The following is a 24,592-nucleotide window of genomic DNA, read 5'->3' as shown; positions in this document are numbered from 1 at the left end:
GCTCTCACACCTAACAACAAACTAAATATGAATAAACATATTTTATATAGGATATATTATTGCCTTCCACTTATCACAAAGGAAAATAACAATGATGAAATACAGATGTTTAAGTTGCCTTAAAGAAAATAATGGAATATAGGTTTGAAATAGAGCTTGGCTCTACATGAATTGTTATCTGAAGCCAGCTGTCTCGTTCCTCCAGGGACGCAGTACTATTTGCGTGCTTCATGGAACTATAATTGGAAAGTACTGTTAAGAAGAAGTTATCTGTAGGACACACTAGGAAGACAGCAGCTTGAAGAGAACCAAGATAACCAACGACTAACAAGATGGTTTTATTTTGCTAAGGATCTATGTATGGAAAATGGATTTAGGAAAACATAGAAGTAAAAGCCTATCAAACAAGACTGTAAGAGAGACGACTACGGTAAGACTGACCACGCTTTGTGTGTAAATAAAACTGTCAAGCTAGAGACTTGCTGCTGCTATGTAGGAGCTCTATATGTTATTTACATTCTGTCCTGTAATTGGTGTTCTGAGACTGCAGCTGTACTCACCTGCTAATAATCAGCAGTTCTACAAACTAGGGGGGCACACTGCAAAGAATTATAGATTGCAGACAGAGTAACCTATTTATAAACTTGCCTGTTGTTGACTTTACAATAAATTGTTATTTGAATCCAGCTGCTTGTTTTCTCCATAGACTCATGTACAATTCACTCAAATGTGTTTAAATAAAAATATAGTAATCTTAGGCTTATATGAAAATAAGTGATTTAGGATTCAGTGTTATCCTAATTTATATTTTTGTAATATGTTACTTCGTATAAATCTAGAGACATAAGAAAATGTATTTTACTTAACTTATTGAATGTTACTTTACCTGATTATTTACCTGTTATATTTGTCCTTGACGTTTGCATTTAATGAACAGAAAACTGTCCTATGATGGCTTAGTCACTGTGGCATCATCTCCTCCCTATTTTAAGTAACATCACCCCCTTTCCCTTCTTCTCATGTTCCTCAACACGTTCCCAGAAGGGCTCATATACAGTATATGAGCTGTTGTGAAAGTACTACTATGACACAAACCACTCTTCATAGCAATACTGGCGGTTTATGTGACTAAAACAGTAATAGCTATATTTTACATTTCAACCCTGAATTAATTTTAGGAACACATGTTCACTAAGACTTCTGTTATTATAAATAATGTTCCCATTTTTATTGAAAGGGAAAGAAAATATATGTTTGTATCTAACCTCTAGTGCAGATGATGAGTGAAACTTGTCCTCTATATATACTTCAAAAACCCAAGCAGTAAAATATTATGAAAAAACGTGTATTGCCTCAACTGCTGTTGATTTGGGACTTAGGAGGAGACCTCAGGTTTGTGATGTCATCACACTGGGCTGGCTGTCATAGTGATATAAAAAAGCAAGGCTTGCCCTGCACTGCAGAACAGCATTATCACTGCTACAGGGAATGTGTGTGCGTGTGTATGTTTTGTTGATATGTGTGTACTATTTGTGGTGGAATGCAGGGTGTATTAGTAGACACCAGCGGAATACAGATACAGCAGATAGCCTTAGTATTTAAGTAGGTGTTTTGTTTTATTGAAGTGTAGTAGAGATGTTTGTACAGCCATACTCACAGTTACAGATTCATTTAGCCATGATAAAACGAAAACTTAACATCAGAGAAGCATGTTTTGGTGCAAAATTTTCACGTCTTTTCGCAATGCACGCTCTCGTTTTTCACACTATCCTATTACAAAAGACATAGCGCATTGTGAAACCAGAGAAAAGTACAGCAAAATTTACGGAAATCTGTCTGTACCCCATAAAAACTGACACATGCAAATATACATATAACAGCCATTGACACAATTTGAGAACCCAAAATACTTTTATTAGTGTTCTATATTGATTTCACAAGTGTGGAAAAATTATAAAAAGCTATATTTTTGGAGAAAATGATTGCTGTAATTAAATTAGAGGTACATTAAAATGGGTGCATGTATTGTTTTGTTTCTATAAAATGCACTTTTAATTTTTTTTAAAAATACACCTGCTGCAGCCATCTGCAATCCTAAAAACACCTGTCCCATCCATACAGCCCCCAAAGTACCTCACCCAGTACTTTAAGCCCATTTTACAACACTTTTTACATTTTGACCACAAAAATGACATGCCATTATTAAGGGGCATTAAGTTAAATAAAAAAAATATTTTTGCCTAATTAGGTATTTAGGGGGGTGATTATTTGGTGTCCTAAGGGTTCTTAACCAGGTCCCTACATTTTTAGCCAAAAATAGGGATTTTGCAAATTTTTTCACCTGCTCTGAGATAGTAAAAATAGTTTACCCGGTTTCTGTCTATGGGATTTTCGCACTTTGGTTAAAGAATTGTACGATACGCATTTTTGTGCGCAAAAGTTCGCACCTGAAAATGCTTTTTGCCAAAAAGTGGTTTTTTGTGGTTAATTGAATATGGCCCATAGTGAATCTGGATGAAGTGGAGCTTGAGCAGGACATACAGAGGACCAGCCAGTCATGTATGAAGGTAGTGTTGCAGGATTAAGTGCCCTCATACATCTTGCCTCAAAATGCCATGCGGGGCAAAACACCTGGTGTGAGTCCCGTCAATTTTTTTTGCTCCAAAATGCATCTTAGTTGCAATGCGATGTGACTAAAACACCAGGAGACTGCACTGATTGTGTGCAACTGAGTCTGTAAATGAAGCACAATAGAATTTGGCTTAGAAAAAATCCATAACCAAATCATCATAGCACTTCGTATACAGATTTAGATTCAAACACACACAGATATATAGTACAAGTGTCACATATCAAATTAAGCAGTGCAGTCTTCTAGTGCATATAAGTTGCATTGCATTGAGACTAATGGAGCATACACACGGTCAGATTTGTCAGACTTGTCAGATTTGTCAGATGAACGACTGAACGATTGAACAATTTGAACGATTTGAATGATTTTACCAAAGTTTTGAACGATTTGAACGATTTGAAAGATTGAACTATTTTTGACTGCATTAAAATGAATGGAATCGTCCAAGTCTGACTGCAAACCCATCAGATGTCAGATATCGTTATCTGACAAACGGGAATGCGCATCGTTGATCGTCCATCGTTCAGGCATGTCAGATATGAACGATTTTCCTTCAGATATGAACGACTGAACGATTTTTAAATCGTTATCGTTCATATCTGAAGGAAGAATCTGATCGTGTGTATGCACCATAAGATGCATTTTTGGTCGAAAGACGCAAAAAAAATCTTAGTCAGATTAGTCAAAAAGACTTGATCAGTTGAAACACGTTGGTGGACAAGGAGAGGAAGCAGATCTACCTCAGGTAGACTCAGGTCACTCAAATTCTCTTTAAGGTATAGAGTTTCCTTGGCTAGTTTGGATTTCCACTCCCACTAGTCATTGCTTGACTTTGCCTTTTGAAATTTGGGGATTCAGAGAATGTGATATTTGCAAATTCCTCATAATATCTTTTCACTAGTTTTCCTCTGTTTGAAATGACTGAGTTTCTTTTCTGTGGTTGGATGTCCCTGCTGATAGTCTGGTACAGCTAATGTATCTCTCCAGCTGTTGGCATATCGAATAACAAATACTTGTTCTGCATTTCCAACTCCAGCTTTGTTTTAAGTGGTGGTGACTCTTGGAATATAACACCTCTTGACTTGACATTCTTTATGGTCTTGGAATTCAAGAGTCTATAACCTTTACTCTCTTGACAATATCCAAGAATGATGCAATTCATGGGCTTAGGATCCAGCTTATATCTTCTTTCTTTGGGGATATGAATATGGGCAATACACCCAAAAAAATCTGAGATGTTTGACACTTGGCTTTCTGCCAGACTATGCCTCTATTGGTGTCTTGTCTTTTACGGTAACCATGGATACACAATTCTTCAGATAGACTGCCATAGGTTCAATTTGCACATTCACTTACACCATTCTGTTCTGGTCTGTCCTGTATGCATTGGTCAGTTGATGTTCAATGTCATTCTTCAGAAAGATTCCACATCTTTGTTGAGATATTCTTTTCCATTGTCAGACCTCAAGACTTTTAGTTTGTGACTGGTTTGAGTGTTCCACTAATTTCTTATAGTCTGCAATCTTGTATATCACTTCACTCTTTTGTTTGATGGAAGGTGTGCCATTCTTGTGAAATCATCGACGAATGTTATGAAATATCAGTTTCCACTTTTTGATTTAACCTCCATTGGACAACACACATCTGCATGCACCAATTCAAGGGGTGCCTCATCTCGACTTGCAGATTTTAGGAATGGGCAAAGCTTTGGTTGCCTGTAATGCAGCTTTCGCATGTTGGTATTACAGTATCAGCCATGGATATACCTTTAACCATCCCATGCAGGAGTTTCTGGACACTGTCATATATAAGGTGAAATAACCTTTTGTGCCAGAGATCCATAGACTGCAAGTCAGAGATCATCATATAACACTCTTTTGTGGTTGAGAGCATCAGGTACTTGTTGCTATTACAGTCCCTCATGTGTTCTGTACAATGAACATTCTTTTTGTGAACTGGACTCTGCAACTTTTTTGCTCTAATATACTTATGGTTATGAGGTGAGTCACCATAACTGGTACGTGGATTTCTGTGACTGGTATTAGCAGGAGCAATCACAGGATTTAAAAGTTTTAGTTCTAATATATATATATATATATATATATATATATATATAGACACACATATATGTCATACATACACAATACACACACACACACACACACACTTACCTTGCAGCAGCTGCAAATTGTAGATGGGGAGGTGTCCGGTTGTTTGATCATCCTAACTGAGATCGACAATACATACATCGACCACAGTACATCGACTCCAACTAGTTAGACAGGAACAATTGCTCGACAAACCATAGATCGACCAGACCCCTAGATCAACCACCAGAAGATTGATACAGACATGAGATCGACACAACATAAGATCAAAACAAAGCAAATCGACACAACATAAGATCGATACAAAGCATATATCAACGATATGCAGATCGACAACAAACAAGATAGACAGAATAACAGATCGAAGGAAAATAGGTAGACAGTGAATAGATTGACATATAAAAGATCGGCAAGTTCAAGATTGAAGCCAAATAGGTAAACAGTTAATAAATAAACATATCAAAGATCGACTAGTCAAAGATCGATGCCAACTAGGTCGACAGTTAATAGATCGACAGATAAAAGATCGACATGTTACTTTTAGACAATACAAAAAGGTATACATATCCTACATGGTGTCCGCTAATAGCACATCCCCTGACGATACTTTCAACCGTGGAACTACAGGTCCCAGCTAACCCTTTCATCCCTGCAAGTGCTCCTGGCTATGCTAGCCCCCTACAGTCACCCTGCAGCCCTTGTCCCTAATTGCTGGGAAACCCCATGTGTTGCAGCGCATACCTTCATCAACCCCCCTCCGTGCTAAGACGCTGGCCGCTAATAGCGCATCTCCCGATGCTACTTTCTACTGTGGAACTACAGGTCCCAGCCAGCTTTTTCATCCCTGCAAGTGCTCCAGGCCATGCAAGCCCCCTACATCCACCCTGCAGCCCTTGTCCCGAATTGCTGGGCACCCCTATGCGCTGCTGGGCACCCCTTCAACAAACCCCCCCTGTGCTCCCCGCTATCCTGGATGCCTGGACATAGGTGCATCTGTCTAGCTTAAGATGCTGCCCGCTAATACCTCATCCCCTGACGCTACTTTCAACCATGGAACTACAGGTTCCAGCCAGCCCTTTTATCCCTGCAAGTGCTCCTGGCAAAGCAAACCCCACCATCCACCCTGCAGCCCTTGTCCCTAATTGCTGGGCACCCCCATGCTCTGCAGTGCACCCCTTCATCAACCCCCCCTGTGCTCCCTGCTGTTCCTGGGTGCCTGAACCTGGGCGCATTTTCACCCTGGAAATAACAAGCCATCTAGATTAAGATGCTGCTGTCTAGCTTAATACACTGCCCACTAGCAGTGGGGCAGCGTCTTAAGTTAGGCGGCTTGTTATTGCCGGGGTGAAGATACCTCCAGGTCCAGGCTGCCGTCTAGCTTAAGACGCTGCCCACTAGTAGTGGGACTGCGTCTTATTCTAGACTGCTTGTTATTGTTGGGGAGAAGATGCACCCAGGTCCAGGCGTCCAGGCTGCTGTCTAACTTAAAACGCTGTAGAAGTGGATCTGAATGTAAAGGAGCTTGAGCAGAACATACAGAGGACCATGCAGTCATGTATGATGGTTGTGGTGCAGGAACATGCAGGATATATGTAGGATTTTTGCAGGGTCTCTGGAGCTAAGTGGAACACATCATTCTGTTGCACAGGAGTTCCTGTGCAACAGGAATGACACCCATCATTCTGATGACACCCATCATTCTGTTGCACAGGAGTTCGCCCAAGCCATGACATCCATTGGCAATTTATCCTCATCCAATATCCGCAAAATGCAGCAAGTTTCAGCAGAATAATAGAGGTCATTTACCCTTGCTTCCAAATTCCATCTTTACAGGGAAGTCAAAGCCAAAGTCATTACTTACATTTAAAGTAACATTGTACCCACTATCCACCTAACTATGGATATGCAAACAAGTGGCAATGGTCAAACAAAGGACTACTGTACATTACCGTGACAGCCCACTTGATAGGTGTCATGACTGGTTGAGTGGAATCCCCTGCTGAGGGGATGAAAGCTGAGGTCCCGGGCTGAGAAAGGAATCCGAGGCATGGGGCCTGTATGTAAGATCTCCTCATCCATGAATGCAGGACGTTTATGAGACCTGACCAATGGTGCGAAGTCTAACCAGCAGGGAGGTGTTCACCAGTGACCCCTCCAAGCGGGATATGGGTTTATCTGCACCCAGCTGGCAGGTCGCGGTCCTTTGGTTAGGTGTCCAGTACCCACGGGAATAGAGAAGTTACTACAGTGGCCCTAGAAAACTACTTCTGTAAGAAGTAAACTGCACCAATGGGAGATTTGCAACTTGTACACTGGAAAGGTCTTTTGACACACAATGGCGCCGAGAGCTGGCACTTATAATACTACATAAATGAAGGTGGTTTGACTCCGAGTTGCGCCAAGGGATGGCACTAATAGTAAGCGCCGGTGTGTTGTCCAGATGCACAATTGCGCACCAAGGAGGCACTAGATGGGTATGCAGGTAATGATGTAAATACGCTCATTTGCACAATAGATAGGCACTTGCTTAGCACACAGGCGAGATGTTTAGGACGCACTGTTGCACAAGGAGTTGGCACTTGTCAGCACTCAGGCAAGATGTTAGAATGCTCTGTTGCACAAAGAGTTGGTATTCATCAGCATACAGACAAGATGTTAGGATGCTCTGTTGCATGAAGAGTTGGGATTTGTTAGCACACATGCCAGATGTTAGGATGCTCTGTTGCACAAAGAGTTGGTGTTTGTAGACACAAGGATATCACGAGGACTGAACCTGGAACGTGGTAGCGGCAGTAAACACTAGATAGCAAAAACATTGCACAGGCAACTTCCTTCTGTCCGGAGGCAGGCTTTATAACCTAAGGTAGCAGATCATAGGTGGACAGCATCAGCTGACCACTACCATGCTACCATTGGGTAAAGGGTAGTCAGGTGATGTGAACTGTCATGGCCGTGTCCATGACGGCAACCACCGTAACCAAGGCACGGCGCGGCACACAGATGTTCACATGGCTCTCAGAATAATGCTCAGCGTGTCACCCGCCACTGCACCTGACGTCTGACCACCCGAGGGATCAGGGGAATCTGGCACCGCAGTGAGTAACGGCCGATCCTAGGCCGCAACCTGACAATAGGTGTATCACCCTCAGAAGTAGTGCTAGAAGTAGCATCATCATAACCATCCTCATTCTGCCAGCACAACATTGCTAGCACGTAATGCCAACTAATTCATAGGCAAGCTACTTTATGTATTGCTGGCTTCACTCTTATTGCTGGCTTTATTCCTAATGTTATATTGAAATGGCTCACCATGATAAAACTCTCCTTTGGATTTCTCATATCTGATTACGGAGTCAACATTCTGCATGCAATTCGAATGGGCAGTTTTAAACACATTTGATGCATTGCACTCATAATAAACTTAGTGGTTCAGAATTTCTTCATAAAATTGAGGTCTGTGCAGGAGATACATTCCATGGCCTGTAAAGTTTCACGGAATTTTAGCATTCTGCAACAGTTTGTAGAAGATTGCACCATCTGCAAAAAAAATATGATCTGTCATATCATCAACTAAAACAAGAAATATTAATGAGGTGGAATTCCACACTTTATATGCTTATGCACCTGGAGGAACAGCCGTAAACCATCAAGAGCTACACATCTCACCATGATATAGGAAAAGGGGGGGACATATTGCCTTACTGTCAGACATTGGAGAATCTTTTCAGTTATATGCATGCTACTAAAGCCATTTGAAAGTGTAACAAACAAAGTGAGTTCTGGCACTACCAACCTGAATCAAGTCATACCTCTAATTAAACTACTTAAAAATAATTTAGAGAAGCTTAAGGAGGATATGATGAAAGCAAGTGATTCTGCAAAGTATGTTGGCCTACCACATCTTACTGTTATGCAGTGTAAATTTTTAGAATGATGGAGGAATACTTTAATGCCAATACACAAATTAGCATCACAGAGTGTCCATTGGAATTTTAGGAGGGAAAGAAGGATATTTGGAGCAGCTTGTACACACTAGTTATGGAGTACTTAAGCTGCCGCCCCTCCAGTGTGTACTCTAAAAGATCGACATAGGAGGCTACTACCCAAAAATGTAGAGACATTGGTGTTCATCAAAATTAAATTAAATTGTTTGAGGAACACTATAGCCATCCTTCAAAATATGGGTATATATTATATGCAATATTAGTTCATTGGGGATGATGATCTTCTTAACAGCAGTGACGGAAAAGATGATGCCTGTCACAATGATGATGAAATTGTCAATGTCAACAGTGCTGAAGATGACCACTGAGCCCTAGGACAAATATATATATATTTTTAAATGTATATACTGTATATTTTTGTGGGGGACCACACAAAAAATAAATATACTGTCCGAAATCCGAAAAAAATCCATCCCCTCTGTAGCAGAAATGTCTGGTGGTTTGTACATTTTAGAATTATGTGTCCTTTTATAATGAAAACAAAAGTGTGGTTGGAGGGCCTGAGGACAAATCCAATCCATATTAGTAATTTTATGAGTTTGCTTGTTGGAACTTTGAGGTTTACAGTTTTCAAAATAATCATTGTCTGTACTATATTTTTTGTTTCACATTTCTTGCTGTGACTATTACATTTTTAAATAAATAATAACTATAAATATTAAAAATGAAGGCAGCTTTCCAGAGCCTTGACTATCAACTTCACACCATTCAAGGGCCTTGAGGGGATGCTCCAGGTGCTGACAGCCAAGACTTTGTAGAGTATTGCACAAGCAGCATGCAGCTCTGTTTAAGAAAAGGGGTTGAGTTGCAACTGCAAGGTGAGGGGGCATATATTTTAAATGTTGTACATTAATGATGTTGTTAGAATGTAGAAGGCCAAAAACATGGTAGAACACATTACTGATGGATCAAACATGGTGACTGTATCAATGTCATAAGGCAGATGAGGCTGCAAACTGGGTGTCATATTATGAAGTGGCCATATGAGGTGCATTGCTGTTAAGGGATCCGGATGGTTAGCAGTGGGTAAATAATACGAATTGTTGTTTTTCTGTGTTGCCATCTCCTGAAGGGTGTTTACCAACAGAGATATTATCTGTCAGTTCTAGGATGGCCACTTCCTGGAAATTGTGGAAATTGCACTTTGTAAAATAATAATAGTTACATTATTCCTTTTCCAGCTATGGCAGATCCAGGATTTCTGAAGATGACGGAGCTGTAATTACTGTACTTCCTTTCCAGATTCTTTGGGCCACTGTACAGTTTGCAAATGAATAATTTCCTGATGAACCAGATTTGGGTTGGAGTCTTACTTGTCCTGAAGTTGTAACAGTGTTTTAGACTATAAAATGTGCATCTACTGAAGCAATCAGTATTTTTAAACATGCAAAACACCAGTACAGTTTCTACTATCATATAATTCATTCATGTGCATCAAGGAATATGTAACCTGCCTATTAAACAGATCATTCCATAGTAGTGCTTTTTTATACATTAATTTGGGGTTGTATCCAAGGCTACTTTCATTGCAGAATTATTGTTCATATTCTTAATTTTACCACACATCACTTTAAAAATGACCACTATGTTTGAAGCTAAATATTTACAATGACCAAAAATCAGTGTAATATTAACATGTCAGAATAAATAAACTCTCATTCTGGATTGGCCAGCAATTTTATGGCCATATTTAAAATAGTTAAACCATGTTTTTTTATATATATATATATATATATATATATATATATATATATATATATATATATGTTTCAGATTGGTTTGGTCCCACCAGGAATAAAAACATTTCCTCTAGCTCTCTCCCGTGCCTTCCAAGTTCTCAACTACCATTTTATTTGCTAAATCCTAATTATTACTGATGACAAGTTTCATTTCTAAAAAATTCCATTATATCTTCAACTCACAGCCCCTATTTAGTATATCCTTATTTAAATTATCAATTATGTGTAAGTGGGTGGTAGTGGTGGTCCCTCTTGGGTGCTCACCTCAGATGACCCATCTCCAGAGTCCCTTACAAGGATAATTCTTCAATTCGAAATGGTATGGATGACAGATGCAGAATGAACCTCATAGGGAAAGAACAAGAAAATGGATCAGAAAAAACCCTGCTTGATACAGTGGGAACACCTTACTGTAACAGGTATCCCTCCTCAGGTTAGTGTGGTAAATCATCATTGGCACTTTTGGCCTCAGATGCCAAGTTTCACCTAGGGGTGCTTGCACATCAGGTGAAAACTGTGACCTTACAATGGATTGTAAAACTCACTGGAGCCCAGAAAGGAAGAAAGACACACACAGAAGGTTCTCTCCACTAGTAATCTCTTCATCTTGCCTCATCTGTCCACAGAGCCTTATGGGAAAAGAGGGAGACACACATACACAGTTATCTATTTCTGGCCTATAGTATAACAATGCAAGAAATCTACCTCAAACACAGACAATAGACTAGTGAATATATGGGAGCAACTTGTAGCAATTTGCTCTTTACATTTCCATCTGTACACCCTACCAGCTGACCAGTTTTGTTGCATTACTTATGGCTTCTGCTCTATCTTTAGTTGGGCTTTTCTACCATTTTTGGTGAGAAAACACAGGCCCAGTGTGTGGAGGCCAGTAAGAAGTTAGTCCTCCAAATCTGAGTTGTCAAACAAACTAATTCCTGATTTATGAATGGGTCACAGGCCAAGTGTTCAACCTAACCACAGGGCATGGGCCTACTGCTTATCCTAAATTTGGGGTGCAGGCCTAGTGGCCTTTCTAGCTTTGGGGAAGCTGACCTAATCCACATTTACTTGGTGGTCTAAGCGGATTAAAGGTAGATGGAAAATTCCCACAGACATCTACCCTGTAGAGAAAGAGAGACTGTGGTGGAGGGCTTTGTTAAGCTCTTTTGCCTTGCCACCACCTCAAGCCTCCCCGGTCCTCAGCTTCATTCTTTGTTGGGAGCTGCCACCATCCTCAAAGGTCAGCAGCCAGCCAAAAGTCTTTTCATGCTATCCCCGAAGTCTTATAGATTGAGCCTGGTGTATTTTTCCAAGTCCACCAGAGCTCTTCTTCCTCAGAGGTCTGTCTTCTACTATCGCTGTTTATGAATTATACTCCCAGTGCTCACACCAGCTATTTTAACCATCTCACCTCCGTTTGCAATTTCATATTTATTTGCAAACATTTTGTAGTATTTGTCATATGTGCACAGCTTTCTAGAAAATACTGCTTTTTCCTCATTAGTTAACTTTTCTAAAGACTGGACCTTTGCAGCTCTCTCCTTTTTATTAAATGCCAAGAATGATGAATACTTCTTTAATTTCTCATTAACTGTTCTTTAGGCATGAAATTGTTAGAAAAATGATTTCCTCAAAACTTAAATATAGTGATGTTTTATTGATATAATTTTAATAGATTACAAAATTCTTATTATTTACCTCCTTTTCTTTGATACTAGACACCTTGTTTTTACAAAGAAGACCAGTTGGACACTGGTCAGCTGGTATTAGAGCTTATTTTTAAATTAACATCCAGAAGGTGACTCTTATGTTGAAACACGGGAGTATGTTAACACAAACTGTCTGAAATTGACTTTGTATTTCATTGTCCAAATCACACATTCGATTCTGAAGTAGATTTAGTCAGATTTGGCAGGTGTAAATGCATTTAGTTTTGAACTTTCAGATCAAAACCAAATGCAAATAGAACCTAAAACATGAATATAAATGTAAAATAGAAGCACTGCACAGATCACTATGTTTTGTGCAGGATTCTTAGGGTTAAAAGAAATGTAATGGTTATAAATAAAAAAAAAACAGTGTGTGGTCCCCGCCACCAAAAGAAGCATAACCAAGCCTGGACCTCTGAGCATGTTCTGGTACAGGAGAATTGGGGGTAAAACCGGCATGAAGTTCCCCTATTTTCCTATATCCAGCACCAGACTGAACAATCCAGGGTGGTAATGCAATTGCAGGAGGACACATATAGCATGGGGTCCTCTTGCCAAAGCATTAACCAATCTCAAACTCATCAGCCCAGGGCTGGCAATCCTCCAAAAGTTGGGATCCCAAAAATGAAATGGGGTTCCCCTCCTGAGGATGGGCCCAGGGCTCTTTCAGACACCCCTAATGGCGGTGGGTGCGGGTGTAATGGGTTAAAGACAAAAATATTTTTGTTATTTACAGTGGGACTACAGGTCCCAGCAAGCCTGCTCTGTGGCACTTGTAGAACCACAAAAGCCAGAAGGCCACTGGCACCTGTACCCCCACTGTAGAGAAGATTTAATAAGATACAGTTATTGGCTTTGACCTAGGGCCGTACTCAATAGGCCGCGATAAGTCAATTTCTGCAGAAAAGTATCGCCGGTGACGTCATTTTGCCATGCAAAAAGTTCCTCCGTATTCAATTCCAAAGACTTTTCGCCGGTGCAGAAACTCAATGCAATGGGACCTGCGAAAAAGATTCGCCTATGAATAGGTGTTGAAAAATAGTGCAGAATTAGGGTTTTCGGGTGCAAAGCTGCACACTTGGGACAGTACCCCAAAGGTAAACTGCATTAAAAATTTTTTTAAAAAAGTCCTTAGATCACACCAAAAAAAGTACTTTCGTTTTGGGGGCGAAAAAGTCCAAAGTTGGAGGACAAACTTAAAAAGTAGCGAAATAGACTCCCGGGGAGTCCCCAAGTATGCTCCAGATGTTTTTAAGTTTGCAGGTGTTTGCGGCAGGTGGATTTTTAACGATTTTTAAAACTACACTTTAACAACTTAAAAATATGCTAGCCACCATTTTCAGGTACCCCAAATTTGCTGGGACTACTTATTTTGAGCGAAAAAACTGCTAAATGCTATTTTTCACCATTTATGCAAAGACGTGAAATATTGAGAGCATTTAAGTACCCCAAATACCTTCAGCAGGGCTATTTGGGGGTATCTAGAGTGATCCCCAATGTCAGTGCATCTTTTGTGGGGGTTTCAGGCTGATTTCCTCAAATCTGACAGCACGTTTTGCATATTACAAATTTCGCCAGGTCCCATTTTCGTCGATTTCTAATTGAATACTGGGATAAGCGGGGAGGAGCGCATCACTTTTTCCCATTGAAAACCAGCGATGTCAGCAAAAAGTACACCATGCAAAAAGTACGGGACTTTTCATGGCTAATTGAATATGCCTACATGTCTGATTCAAATCAGAAATATCTATTGGAGTCCCTGACAAAGCTATATTAAGTTTATATTTAAGGTACCTTTTGTTCTTGCCCAAACTTACAATAATAAGGTGATACCTTGAAAACAAGGTTAATATGCCAATAAGTTCTCTTTACTGATAACTGACCAAGGTTTTTACATTTTACAAACTTGTTTTGGTAAATGTGTTTATAATGCTATTTGAATATACTCCATAACATTTATTTTTGATGAATGTAAATAGTAAAAATATATAAAGATTGTAAGCATACATAAGCAGGGCCCTCTCCCCTTCATGTTTTTTATATAATTACGGTATGCTAACTGCACACTGTATATATGTTTCTTTTGTACTATATCTTCTAATTTCCCCATGTACAACACTATGGAACTCTTGCAACAACTTATAAATAAATAAATCAATGTTGATGATGATGATAATAATAATCATTTGTTGTAAATCTACAAATTTTATCAATTTCTAAATGATATGTAAGAATTAAATTAAAGTATTCCATGTGTTACAACTTAAGGCCCCATTTAAGAACGTACCATAATACCAGCTGCATATTTCATCAAGTATTGCAGTCATATTATGAATATGCCTCTGATATTCAACAATACTTACTTCTTTGACGAGGTCCAGCTACAATCCCCTTCCTCAGTGGCATCCACCGCTTTGTTGCTGCCAGCCTATTGCTGCCACCAACTGGTTACTGTGTCATGTGCATGACACTTTCACCCGGCTGGTACACCGCAAAACCTGGAAGGTTTCTTAGATTACTACTGCTTGTTAAATATTGAATGCAGGACATAATACCTTTAGCTAGTGCTAAAGGAAATATGTCTAGTTGTTAAATGGGGCTACATTTACTAAAATGAGAGTTTTTATAAGTGGAGATGTTGCCTATAGCAACCAAACAGATTCTACTTAACATTTCACTAGCACCATTTAGAAGATAATAGCTAGAATCTGATTGGTTGCTATGGGCAACATCTCCACTTATAAATAATCTATCTTTAGTAAATTTACCCCTTAGTATCTTAACTAGAGCATTCACCGCAAAATAACTAGCTACTGTATCTACCTGTCTTACAAGTGTGCCATACAGTATATGTACAGTATATGCTTGAATGACTTGAAGTTCCTAAACACATTGCTAATACAAAGATACCACAGTGCTACTTTGCAGTAATTTTGTATTTAATCCTGAAGATAATCAGTAGGCATTGCAGCTTTTTTTAAGAGCAGTAAAAGAGGAATTCAAAATTAATTTAATCATTTTGTTCTCAAAATGTTGTGTTTTGTAGGATGATGGGTCTAGTTGGGAACTTGTTAAGACTGTATTAATGCTCATAGTTTTAGTTGTGCTTGGGCAAAATAAGATATTTTGTGGTTAGGCAACAAGATGGAGAGGTAAAATAAGAATAAAAGAGATTATTTATTTTAAGTTTGTACAGTATATTTAAGAATATTTTCTTTTTTCTTGAAGAAACCAAGACCTTATATGTTGAATTTGCATTTTTATTGCTTTAATTTGACTATATTACTGATTTCATTCATTGTCTTATCTTCACTAATCAGGATCTCCATTGTCATTATGTCATATTATCACATCTGTAATCAAATGAATCTATATAATTACTGTGTAAACCACTACTGTGTAAGTAGATAAAAATATGGACAAAATATTCGGTTTAGGACAGAAGCATTTTAAGGTATTAGCACAATATGTTTTATGGTTTACAAAAGAATAAAGTTCAACAAAATATAAAACAATCTGTTCAAAGATTTCTTAAATCTCCAGATAATAAATAATGATCCTGCTACTGTGCCGTGAAATAGTAATGAAAGCAATTTATTTGTCAGCACATTACAGATACAATACAAAGGTAAGTAATAATACACAATGTCACTTTTCCAAATGCAACATGATGGATGGCTGTGAATCAGAACGTTTCATGTACTGTAAATTAAATAAGAAATACTGTATATTGTATGTTATCTACTACTATGCTATTCCAAAAGACATTGCCAAGTGGTCTCTTGCCCAGCCGTAAATACAGAATATAAATATAGATTTTTCCCATAACTACAAACGTGTGCTAGGAGAAATCAGTCCTATCTTTTTAGAACATTACTATGATAGACAGCAGCAAGTGTATGATGATACAGTAGTAGTGGATTTGGGTTTAGTGGGGCTGAGCTTTTGTGCTTACTTGAGTTGCTTAACTAATCTAATTACAATGTATCGGCAGCGCTGACCAACAAAATATGGACTGACCATACCCTATAATTAAGAAAGATGTTAATTTGCTCCCCCGCACATTATTTAGATAGTCATAAAAACAATTAAAATAATCATGCCGAATATGGAATACTCCTAATCAATGCACCCTAAAAATCAAGTTAGCAATCAATATTCCAAATATGTAAAAAATCTGATTAGCAGTCCACTGTTACAATACCTCTATTGTTTGTTTGTTACTCACTGTCTCTGTATCTTTGCACTGGAAAAAGCTAATTTTGATAAAGCGAAGTCAATTAATAGCAACTCTTGTGAGTCATCTGTACTTTCAGTTTGAATGAGAATTAGGATACATCAGTAATGCATTTATTTGCTTTATTATCAGTGACACTAGGATTGCTCCTGTGTATATGCAATGCACTTAGCAATGCCTGATTTAGGCTTATCGCTGGCAGAAAACTATTTATCCTTTTTATAACACCATTGATTTTCAGAATGATTGAATTTCAGAATTGAACGATTCAGTTTGCCTATTTCTAGTAGTATGAGCTCAGTGGCAGAGGTGAGAGCTTAAAATTAAATCAGTAATTGTTTCAAGAATACATTGTAAAAGTTCTGGTTAGTTTTGCATACAATTATATTTTTGTTTCTGTGAAAATGAATATTAAAAACATCATGTAGTACACTGTTTACTGAATCTGCTAAAAGGTTGTTTCATTTTTTGAAGCATGTTTTATACACATTTATACTCGTATACATTTTGCATTAAATAATGTCACAAAAAGTATTTGAAATGACATTTGCCAGCACACATATTACATTTAACTGTAAAAAAAAGGTAATTGATTTTCTCCATTAAGAAGCATCTTCAAAGGGATGAAATGTTCTATTTCAGAAAAACATATTGATAGCTATAAGTCTATAGTCATACATCAATATTAATGTACATAGCTTACAGAGAAAAATATCAGCAATATGTTTGAACATATAGAAATTAACTCTAATTGAAGTAGATATAAGATTGTATATTTAAAATTTAGATCAGGATTCATATTTGAAAGTTGAAGACCTTCAATAAAGTAATTTTATTACTAAATACTGTGGTAGCGATTTTGGGAAATCAGGCATCAACAGATGTACTGTAGTCAAAATTCCCTTGTGATATCGAGGGCAATATCACGTGGTTTTTGTTGAAGCACGATTAAATACAAAAAAACAAGATAAGAACTGCGCTATGAAATATATCGAATAGTGCTTTAATATGAGATGGCAGAAATTAAATCAATCGGGACACATATATAAAATTATTTAAATAAACACATTTATTTACACACAATGATTAATCAAAAATATCAAACACTATATAGAGAGCTGATAAAAAAAGTAACACAATTTCAGCTTTCATAAACCTTTAATACAAGGAAGGTACAGTTTCCAGCAATATCCTATAAACATCAATATCAAATGTATTTTATTGCCCCTTCTAGGGATCAAACTCCTGACCCTAAATTTGTCAGTTGACTGCCTTAACAGGCAGGGGCGCTGAAGGTGGGGCGGGTACTATTTAGGGGTTTGCTAGAGGGGCCGGCAGGGGGCCCGGGCTGGCGCTGCTCTCCCCTTCCCTCCCTCACTCCTCCCACCCACACAGCAGCCCAGCACACAGCTGAGCAACAGCTGCAGCAGTCTCCTATGCCTGTGGGGGGAGCGATCACACTGATCGCACCCCTCTCTGGCTTTGCGCTGGGCTGAGGGGCTCACTGCACCCCTCTACCTAACGTGCTGCAAAAGTGTTTTTTTTTATCTTTAGCTCAAGGGGGAGTGACCACGCCTCCCACCATTAGGCCATACCCCCTTCACCTGGTCCCCAGCCGGGCTCTCTACGCCACTGTTAACAGGTTCTGTAATAGGAGAACCCAAATTACCAGTAGTAGTCCGGCTTTTTGTGTGTCAAATGCACACCTTTAATACCAAAGTAATGTCTCCAAATTCCTTTAGTGTATGTATAACCCATCAGCTACATTTCATCAATGCAGGTTAATTTAAAGCAATAGTACTAACAGTTCCCTGGATTTCGCTAACCACCGTAATGTTCAATAGATAGTTTCAAAGGAATGTTGGAAAGATGTAACCCTCCAAAGGAATATACAGCGAAAACAGGGGTCCTCTGAGGCATTTCGGCTCAATATTTGGTTGCCTGTTTGTATATATACAAATTAATTCTAATTGAAGTTGATATAAAATTGTATATTTAAAATTGAATCAGGGTTCACGTTAGAAGGTTTGAGATCCTTAAAAAAACTTCAATAAAGTAATTTTATTACTGAATACTGTAGTAGTGATATTGGAAAATCATGCATCAACAGATGTACTGTAGTCAGAATTGCCTTGCGATATCAAGGGCAATATCAGTTGGTTATTTTTGAAGCACAAAAATGTTTTACTATGCATATAAATAAAGGGTTGCTCTATTGTAATCATTTTGTCTTTTTAATATTAATTACCTGGAACTCTACCATCTATCTAATATTTTTCTAAGTAATTTGGCTACTAAATCTTCGCCATACTTTAAAAAATAGATTAATTTTCTGTAAGATAGTAGTAAGTTATTACACAGAGAATATTTAATTAGTCCTTGTCCCACATGATCACATACACACTAGGGTGTTTTTGTCAGAAGCCAATAAATATAATACACACAGTATATCATTGTTTTTTGCTTGTGTGAGAAACCAGAACCACTAGAAGCACAAATTCCACACATAGGTGTACATACTGTAGTCAGGGCCAGTGCAAGGTTTCTAGGCACCCTAGGCAAAGATACACAATGCCACCCTTGCTCCTCCCAATACCCTCTGGACAACTGCTCACATGTAAATTTGACTTCTTAAAATATTTGTAGATTTATATTTAGATTTATTACAACATAAATTATAAAAATTACACTAAAACAATATAGCAATAACATTAACAACTTTGTGACAGTCATACAATACCGAGAGCATTTTTGTGACCGCCAAACAGTAGCTACTGAGAGCATCCTTGTAACGCCAATGCAACACCAAGAGCATTTTTGTAACCACCATACTGAGAGCATTTTGAGACCGCCAATACAAACATTAAACAATTAATCTTATCTATATTACATTAACACCTTTACCCTCATAATAAAACCCACATAGCTAACCCTTATACTTATCAACTTTATGAACTGTGACAATCCCATCTCCCACACAAGCCCCTCTCCTCCCAGTTCCACTTACCTGTTGCTGATCTTCTCACCATTGTCACTATCATGCAGTTGTTGTCTCTTGCAGCCCCAGGAAGCAGGTCCCGTGCTGCTGGTGAGGAGGAAGACACACTGGGGAGAAGGTGGGAGAAGTCTCCTGCACAGCTGACTGGGCTCATTCTATTGTTGTGGGAGGTGTGAGCCACCACCTTCGCTGTCCACATTTAGATGTCCCTGCAGTCATGATGGACAGTGGGGGCAGTGTCTAAGTTTAAAAGGGTGGGGAGCTCATTTATTGCAGGAAAGTAAGGGGGAAAGCAGGGTCCGGACACCCGCGCAACATTGCCCTCATTACAGCACATGGCTCATCAGTCATGTGACTTTCAGTGATGTGGCCAGCCTGCCCCAGATCAGGAAGGGGCAAAGCGTAGGCAGAGGTAGTGGCAGATGCAGCTGGTAAGATACGTGGCTGCCACCAATATCATGTAAATGAAGGAAAGAGACATCCTTCATTTGTGTTGTTGGAAGACTCAGTGGCACCCCCACATAAGCCGGCACCCTAGGCAGCTGCCTAAAGCTGCCTAATGGTAGCATCGGCCCTGACTGTAGTTGTGAGCAAAACAAAAACACAAACAAGCAACGTAGCACCTTGGAAAAACCTTGTTGCACTGCAGGTGGGACAGATTTAAATATGCAGAGAAATGTAGATGTGAGAGGGGCGTGTCCACATTCAAATCTAAATTGCAGTGTAAAAATAAAGCTGTCCAGCAGGGCCAATGCTGAGATATTGCAACAGACTGAGGGGTTTATGTATCAAGCCTCCATCTGTCATCATAGACAGCCTCCTGAGTGGAGAAGAGAATAGAAGATAGCTTTCTCCCTGCATTCTCCCTGCTCTCCCCACCCCCTTCATCTTCAGCAGCCAATCAGAGAAGCCCTGGGCATATGCAGGGACACCTCCTCCTTGCTGCCTTGCTCTGCCCAGTGACCCCTTGCTCTGCCCCTAACCCTGTTGCCGCTATAGTAAGGTGACCTGGCATACATACAGGGTCAGCTTCTCCGTATAACTCGCTGCCCCAGTGTACCCTGCCACTCTGCCCCTACCCCCGATGCTGCTATACTAAGGTGACCCAACATATGCATATGCCAGGTCACTTCCTTTGTGCTACCCGCTGCCCCAGTGTGCCCCTACCCCTGCTGTCATTAGTAAGGTAACCCCCCGCCCCTGCGCACTGCCCCACACCATGACATGCGCAAAAGTGCAGCACTGATTTGAAATGGGCAGGCACATGTGCACAGAAGGAACATCAGGAGGCAGACATCGGGCAGACAGAGAGCGCATGTGCAAAAGAAAAAAAAAGAAGACTATCAGCAATAAGGAAAGGAAAGACGGGATTGCCAAAGAGCTTGATATAAGATTGCAACAGGGATAAGGTAAGTGTTCATGAATACTAACTTAAAAAAAACAAACTGTAATATATTGCAAATTGTGGTAAAAAGTAAAATCAAAACACTGCACATTTTCTGGAATAAACTCCCATGTAACTCAGCATAGTTTCTGCCAGTGTCAAATTGTAACAGAAAATCCTACACATTAACCAGTTTGGTTTAGCTCTCTTAATACTTATATTTATATCTAACTTATAATAGGTCCACAAAAATATGCTAATGAAGTTTACGTTTATAAAGTGTGCATAATTATTTTATACCATAAATAAAATATATCATATTAAATTTATGAATGTACGAGCAGAATGAACTATGTCATATTTTTTGTCACCACTTGAATTGCCAGGGCCTCATTATATATTTTTTTTATCATCATTTATATTCTAAGATGATAACTCAGCACTTGCTAAACCCACCTGCAGCATCTAACACTCCAATGTGTTACTGCTTGTCTGTAGCAAGCTTTTCTAAATCTTTATGCAATCAATTTTATGCTTATTTTCTCAAATCCTACATTTTACCATATATATATATATATTATGATTGTAGAGTGTTTAACATCTCATTGATTGGTAACATTTTAAGCAAATTGCTATTATATACTGTATTAGCACCCAAATTCTTCTTAATAAAATGTATTGGTATTCTTCCTTGAAACTAATGGCCTGATTCTGAGTCACATGCAGTGTCAATGCTGCACGCAGTTGGCTGATGATTAAGTCTTCGCATGCGTCCCGATTGTTAGCACTTAGAGATGCAGAAAAGAATCAGGCGCATGGTCTGTGGAATTCAGCGGACGTTCCTTGCAGGTTACATGGGGGTAGCTAAGTAGATGAGGGCGTGTTACTGCTAAGTGTCTGCGTCCAAAGACCAAAACCGCTAACACAGGATGCCGTGCTCATACAGGTAAACTGCACTTGCCACAGGGCTGGTGCAAGTTTTGTTGGTGCATCCAATGGTACATCCAGTGGTGTATCTATAATGGGTGCAGTGTGTGCAGGGCACACCCTGCACCCATATTATTTTAAACTTACCTGTCCGTGGTCCCGCGGCGGGTGTTAGTGTTGCTCAGAATACCAGAAAATGGCCACCGCGGCCATTTTTCCGGTGTTCTGCGCATGCGCAGTAGACTCCGGGCACACTCCAGTGCCTGGAGTCTACTAATGCTGCGGTGGCTGGCCAGCCGCGTCAGTCAGCTGCTGGCCACCGGGAAGAGAGGAGGGGGCACCGCACAGGGAGTGCACACGGGCCCCCTCCTCTCCTTAGACACCCCTGGGTAGATCTAAAGACACAACAAGACGGATTTGTAATACTGCAAGTAAGTATCACAGTGTACACAAATCTGCATTAGCAAGAGGCGCAGCCGTGGCCGTGTCTTTGTGTGACTCAGAATCAGCCCCTAAAAGTGCACTTCTATTATCAAGGTGCTTATCTAAAAATGCACTGCCACTAATCAAAATACATTTACAAGAGAGCTCTAATTAATCATATTGATAATTATAACATGTTTAAAAGGAGGACTCTATTTATGTATCCTGGTCATTTGCACTGATTTTCCTGCATGTTGTCTCCTAAATCTTGGAGAGTTTTATTTCTAATGTAGATTTATAGATTTTTTAAAAGATAGCCAGATTCAAATCAATACAATAAACAGGAAGAAACACATTGCTAAAGAGAACGCAATCAATACAGGCAAAACTAATACTGAATACAAATGTCAGACATAGAATAATGAAGACACAATTGGTAATGATACAGTATATAAAAAAATTTAAATGCTATCGCAGCATAATAGGATGAAGAAAGGGAAAGAGGTGAAAGCAAGATATAGTAAGGGAAGGAAGGAGGGCGCAGTGTTAGTAAGGAAAGAGAAGAGAAAAGGTGGATTGTTGGCCTTATTCCAAAAGCACTTGGGGGGTCATTCAGACCCGGTCGTTAGAGCCGATGCGCTCGGACCGGGTCGATGGCCCCCCACAGAGCATGCGCACGACGGCGCCGGCGCCGTCTTGCGCATGCGTGAGACCCGCTACGACCGACAGCGCTGGTCGTAGCGGGTCTCGAGCCAAAGGGGGCGAGCTTTCGATGTTGATTGACAGCTCGCCCCATTTGGAAGGCGGGCCAGGGGGGTGGCAGCCCTAATGGGGGCGTTCCCATGGGAACGCCTGCCATTTGGGGGAGGCCCCACTGACATCACTAGTGATGTCAGTGGAGAGCTTCCGGCTCAGACAGAGCCAGAAGCTCTCCGGGGCTTACGACAAGGGAGACCCTACCCTAGGGTCTTGTCGTAAGCCCCGATGGTCGCGATGGTCTCTGACCATAGTGACAATCACCTGAGCGGTCATCAGAGCTGTGGGTGTTAACCCACAGCCTAACGACCGCAACAGAGGCGGGCGATCAAGATGCAAGTGGCCGCCCAGTTTCTGAGCGACCGCTTGCATCTTCCGACCGCCTCTGAATGAGGCCCTTAATCTTTGGGTAACTCCACCAAATATGTGCAAGAGTGCCCTCCTCTCCACAGCCCCTTCAACACCTATCCGAAGCCTGAGGGAATATAGCATGGATACAAGTAGTAACTAAATACCACTGGTGTAGATGTTTTTAAGTATTTTCCCAGATGCTTACACAGATAGATGATTTGGTTGTATTTTTATGAATCTCAATCCACTCCTCCAGCTCTAGAGGTTCTCCCGAAGTCCCTCTCAAAGGCAAGCTCATGAGACTTCTTGGGAGGGAGGAAGATAATCCTGCACAAACAACGGCATTTATTTTATAAAAACAGTCAGCGGTGATGTGTCTACACTCACTGGGATGTGGCCACACCCCCATAATACTCCATCTCATGCTTTGAAGACCTCCAAATGCTGAAAGGTACTGTAAATGAAAAAAATATGACTTCAGAATGTTTTTATTAGCTCTAGTTTTTGAGCTTCAATACTTGCGCTAAATAAGTACTTCAGTCATTGTGAAATGCATTTTTTTAACTCAAATAATTTTTATTATAGAAATACATTTTTACAGTATAGATCATATGAGACAGTAAAGACAGATACAGTGCAATATGTATTGGGGGGGTAAAACAAAGCCAAACACAAAACAGTACACAGACCTACTAAAGCATAAATAAGTTAGCACAGTAGCATTTAAATGCTCAAATTGAAGGAAACCTTAGGGTAAATTACCCCCAAATGAGAATGAGTAGGAAAATGAGGTAACAAGAGAAATTGCAAAAGAGATTTTAAAATAATCTGATAGTATCTTGATACAACATAAATAAAAATTGTTTCAATCAATCACAAATAAGAACACAAAATGAAACAACATATAACAACCAAAAGTACTATCTCAAATAGTGATCTATAGTGGCCTATTCCTGAGAGCACTTTCTCTTTGCTTGTCGCTTGTACTCCTCATCTGGGGCATTATTCTCTCTGTCTAACAGTAGTGAGCTAGCATAGACGTGTTCACCTATATCTTTGTTCCATTGCTGAAATGTCTTGGTGGAATCGCTCACCGTGCTTGTCGCTCACTACACCTCAGTTCTCAGGGAAGACGCGCAGATGAGAGTAGAGAAAGTGGATTTTGAGCAACATGTTGTAGCCTAATTGATGATACTTTTCTAGAAGGTTGTTCACAATCTCCACATTGTTTCAAGCTCTTCTATTACCCAAGAAGCCATGTACAACATCTTTAAATGCTTTCCAAGCCGCTTTCTCACTAACCTGGGATTATCTTGTTCTC

General features: G+C 39.7%; 1 protein-coding gene across 5 annotated transcripts in view; it reads left to right on the top strand.

Annotated features, from left to right (window-relative positions):
* The window catches only part of MLIP (muscular LMNA interacting protein), a 258,418-nt gene that overhangs the window by 29,708 nt on the left and 204,118 nt on the right, over positions 1–24,592 (top strand). For all 5 annotated transcript variants that reach the window (XM_088479668.1, XM_088479670.1, XM_088479667.1 and 2 more), the window contains exon 3: positions 206–430. In XM_088479668.1, the coding sequence (XP_088335794.1) occupies positions 368–430 (63 nt within the window). In that variant the 5' untranslated portion in view covers positions 206–367. The remainder of the gene's footprint in view (positions 1–205; positions 431–24,592) is intronic.

This window comes from Taudactylus pleione, unplaced genomic scaffold (genome assembly GCF_031769625.1).
Source record: "Taudactylus pleione unplaced genomic scaffold, aTauple2 ptg000244l, whole genome shotgun sequence".
NCBI classification, from domain to species: domain Eukaryota; kingdom Metazoa; phylum Chordata; class Amphibia; order Anura; family Myobatrachidae; genus Taudactylus; species Taudactylus pleione.
This window is presented reverse-complemented; position numbering and strand designations above follow the sequence as displayed.